The sequence below is a fragment of the Priapulus caudatus genome, unplaced genomic scaffold, assembly GCF_000485595.1.
Source record: "Priapulus caudatus unplaced genomic scaffold, Priapulus_caudatus-5.0.1 Scaffold1790, whole genome shotgun sequence".
NCBI classification, from domain to species: Eukaryota; Metazoa; Priapulida; class Priapulimorpha; order Priapulimorphida; family Priapulidae; genus Priapulus; species Priapulus caudatus.
Window position 1 is genome coordinate 13,896 of NW_014578851.1, and position 4,491 is coordinate 18,386.

At 41.6% G+C, this 4,491-nt stretch overlaps 2 protein-coding genes across 2 annotated transcripts in view; one reads left to right on the top strand and one right to left on the bottom strand.

Moving 5' to 3' along the window:
• Positions 1–1,157: 1,157 nt before the first annotated feature.
• LOC106817601 lies at positions 1,158–2,414 on the top strand (the record flags this gene model as incomplete). Its single annotated transcript, XM_014822281.1, is given in 2 exon segments — positions 1,158–1,467; positions 1,807–2,414. Coding segments are annotated over 2 exon segments (918 nt in total), but the record flags the coding sequence as incomplete, so codon positions are not given.
• Positions 2,415–2,416: 2 nt separating this feature from the next.
• The window catches only part of LOC106817603, an 8,200-nt gene continuing 6,125 nt past the window's right edge, over positions 2,417–4,491 (bottom strand). The window contains exon 3 of the mRNA XM_014822282.1: positions 2,417–2,488. Coding sequence (XP_014677768.1) covers positions 2,417–2,488 — 72 coding nt within the window. The remainder of the gene's footprint in view (positions 2,489–4,491) is intronic.

The following is a 4,491-nucleotide window of genomic DNA, read 5'->3' on the forward strand; positions in this document are numbered from 1 at the left end:
AAATCAATATATCAGCAATATATTTGGTCTGACGTCCCTACCTGAATACAAGGCTGAAGATATAGCTGTCGCTTCAGCCTTGAATCGGTCAATGCAAACTCTCGGGGAAGACAGCGGCACAGATTCTCAGGCGCTGCTGACAGTGACAGGTCACGTAGGCTCTGCATGACTGGGCGCATTGATTTCTACACAGCAGCGGCTGAGAATCTGTGCCGCGCTGTTTTCCCCGAGAGTTTGCATTGACCGATTCAAGGCTGAAGCGACAGCTATATCTTCAGCCTTGTATTCAGGACTTCGACCAACCGCTCGATTCGGCGATATTGTAGTACATTTATCATTTGCACCTTCTTCTCACCTGGGAAAGACTTTCTTATGTACCCCCCCCCCTTTCACCATTAGATACCTCCCCTTTCCAGTTTCAATCTCTGACCAGCTCTCCAACCCATGGCAACTTGAAATAGAACCATTCATCAAATTAATTAGTAATGTAATTAATTAGTAATGTAATTAGTCAATGTAATCCCGACCATATATTGGCGCCCCCCTATGGCGTATTATTGATGTCAAAAGTCTACAGTGCTAGTCAATGGACCCTGCACCACTTCAATCTTAATTTAAAGAGTAATGGGCCAAAATTGGCACTTTAATATTAAAGTACAAGCCTTATTTCAGATAGCAATGGGTACGTTTTGCCAGTATGGTCTAGCCATAGTTCCTCTTTGCGGGAATTTTTTTTATGGTAACAAAAAATAAAAAGGCACCCCAAATAAAAAATCGGCTCCCAATTTTTTGAAGAACATGTAGCAGGCTAATTGTGGCCTTCTGTTCAGATCGCTAACTCTAAAAGTGAAAAAGTAGTAGCAATTTATATCAAAAATTTACCTTTGCATAATAAAATGACATAGCTCCTAGTCTGTGGATGCATCACCAGTGTTAAATGAATGCTACTTCTCTTTGAGGTTTGAATTGGACCGTTAAAGTCAGGTCCCATCCTGGGGGCATTTTTCAGGTGCAGCGTTCATTGACTAGCACTCCTCATTGGCAAGAGTTTCCAATGTACCCCCTTCCTATAGTGACTAGGGGGTAGAGTAGGCCCTACCACTACCCATGGACGATATGAGTTTCATATACACATAAATTGCTGATTTTGTTTCCAGGGATGGCAGACAGACTACCGTGCCACTCATGTTGTGGAGATGTCTAACACCCAATCAATCTATCCGGAGAAAGTAATATTCCATCCTACCTCCTCCAGCTGGAACTTGACAGACCCAGTAAACCAGTTTTGTTCTGAAGAAAACTTCAAGAAGACAGTGGATGGCAATTGTGGAATGTTCGACATGTCCAGTGAATGGGCACCAGGAACAGAACTCAAAAAACTGCTTACTGAAGCAAATTACAAGTGTGAGACAGCTATGGGGCCACATAGGAGCACACAACCGATCACTACTACACCGTCTACTCCAGGTTAGTCCCCCATTGTCCGTGCGTGCGCCATATCGCTGCAGCCCCTTAGTGAATCCATGCAGCCTGTCTTAAGGGGAGACCCCCTGTTGACTTATGATAATTATTAATAATTAACTAATTAACTAACACCCTATTTTAGACCCATCATATGACCTTGAGAAATGACCTTTGACTTTGACCCAAGGTCACGCACCACGAATAATTATTTTAGTTCCCCCGGGTCATTCCCACAAAGTATCAGCCCTAATAACCTTATATTTACATTTTTAGCCAGTCAACAGGGGGTCTCCCCTTAAGAGTTACAAAGCCTTGTATTGCAATTTCTGCTTTTTATTCCAGCCATGGACCAACTGTTTGGACTCCTGAGAAACTCGCTGGCTGATAACACTTCCAATGGACCTACCAAGATATTCTTTAAGGAACTGCTCGACAGGATGCTCCAGGATCTCTCAGCTACTGGACAGTTTTATGTAGAGAATCCAGTGGCTTCGAGTCTCAGCATTTCCCAGTACATTCTGATGGACGAGGACGAGTATGTGCCTGGGTCACCAGAGTCCCCAACATCATCAGTACAGGAAGAAGTGAAGCACTTCATTGTGCCGGGTGTGATCGTCTATGACATATTTGACAAATATTTTGCACTGAATATGGAGATCAAACGACCTGGGGACAATACGGGAGATGCACTGGTAAAGTGTTTCACTCAAATGTTGTGTCACATGCACACCCAGAATATACATTTTGGTGTGGTAGTCAGTGCAAAGGAATGGGTTCTGATCATGGCGATCAAGCTGGGGGACAAAATTTTTATCAGGCAATTCCAGAGATCGATGTATTTGGTGGCAAGTCCAGGAACGGACAACCTACCAGTACACCTGGATGTGGACGCCTTCATATCCTTGGTTAACTGGATGTACAGGATTTTATCCTGGAACATGCATGGATAAGATTACCCTTTTTCAGCATTGTTACTGGTCAGCAGGTAGGGAAGCCTTTCATCTACCACCTTGAAACTTTCAGCCTAGCAAGAGATCATGATGTCCTGTATGTCGAAGTTTTCGGAAAGCCACTCGACCCGAAATATTTTGATTGACGGTGGAAAAATACCCTCGAAAGTAGGCCCATTTCTAAATAATTCTTTCTAATTCTTCTAGGTCTATTTCTCCGAAAAGGCCATTTTGGCGTCCATTTTGAGGTAATTTCCCAGTAATTCCTCAACCATTTAAAAAGTTCTTGGTCTATTGACTTTCTGAAAACTTCGACATACAGGGCAACCCTGTCTCTGCAAATATTGTATTTAATTGTATTAATTGTATTAACAATATTGTATTAATCAATCGGTAAAAAAAAAGTCCTAATTAAACATGTATATACGCTGAGTAAAAGAAATGTTACGTGTTCAGTGTTATTGTTCATTGAATTCGAAAATTTTCACAATGCTTCATTTCACTCTAGCTCTCTCTCTCACAAACGCACACGCACGCGCACATGCACACGCACACACGCACGGCACGCACGCGCACACACGCGCACGCGCACGCACACGGCACGCGCCGCGATTAGTCACCGAACACAAATCTGTTTAACAACAATACGCAGACAAGATCTCGTTTACACACACGCAAACACAAACGCACACACGCGCCGCGATTAGTCACCGAACACAAATCTGTTTAACAACAACATATAAACAGACAAGATCTCGTTTACAATCAATTAGCATATCCAGGAACTGGCAACAAGTCAGTTGTTTAACCAGTATTTCACACGACGCCGGCTGGCGTGGTAACCAGGTGCGAAACCATGTGTTTATATGCATCTAGTATTTTAGAAATGTAACTCAAATCGTTCGCGAGATATTAGCCTATGACAATACCGCGCGTACGTATATTTCTAGTAATTAATTAAACTAGTCGTGCTTCAATAAACTCAAAATTCACAGAAATCATAGCTAAGACGTGTTTATATGCATCTAGAATTTTAGAAATGTAACTCAAATCGTTCGCGAGATATTAGCCTATGACGATACCGCGCGTATATTAGCTTATATGACGATACCGCGCGTACGTATATTTCTATACATTATACATGGTATACATTAAGCATACGCCCTGTGCACCAAGTACAACAAGTATACACCCTGTATACGGGGTACAACAAGTATACCCCCTACATATCGAGCATACGCCATGTACACCAAGTATACCCAATGTATCATCGGTTATATATCGTCAGATTTATACACCAAGTATTGTACACCAAGTATACCCAATGTATGATATAATGAACATGCAGCGTGTGTAGCCACCAAAATTACTGTGTGAAAATGTGTTTATTAACGTATAAACTATAGATAAGACGATTGAATGATCTTTCTGTACCTCCCTCTTGTGTCATTGTACCACCTCTTTCTTTGCAAAATATCTCATCCTTTGGTTAAAATATAATTATAGTCATTGCAGATTAAATGAGTAGAAATAGGTATGCCAATGGGTGGCAACATGGTTACATCTGATCTACTTTACATTTTGTGAACAGTAAAGATTCTATGCTTCCAAAATATTAGGTTATTGTTATACTATAAGCAGTTGCGAAAAAAACCCACTAGTTTGATTTCATAATTTGCTGCTAGATTGCATGGCATGCCAATTTGAATGTAATGGGACCCTTTTTCAGCATTGTTACTGGTCAGCGGGTAGGGAAGCCTTTCATCTACCACCTTGAAACTTTCAGCCTAGCAAGAGATCATGATGTCCTGTATGTCGAAGTTTTCGGAAAGCCACTCGACCCGAAATATTTTGATTGACGGTGGAAAAATACCTTCGAAAGTAGGCCCATTTCTCCGAAAAGGCCATTTTGGCGTCCATTTTGAGGTAATTTTCCAGTAATTCCTCAACCATTTAAAAAGTTCTTGGTCTATTGACACATTTTATGCCTCGGGTGGTGGAAAAGTTTGATCCGAAACACAAAGACTTTCTGTCAAAGATTTTTCACGCTTGACTGGTTACGGGCGATACCATTCGC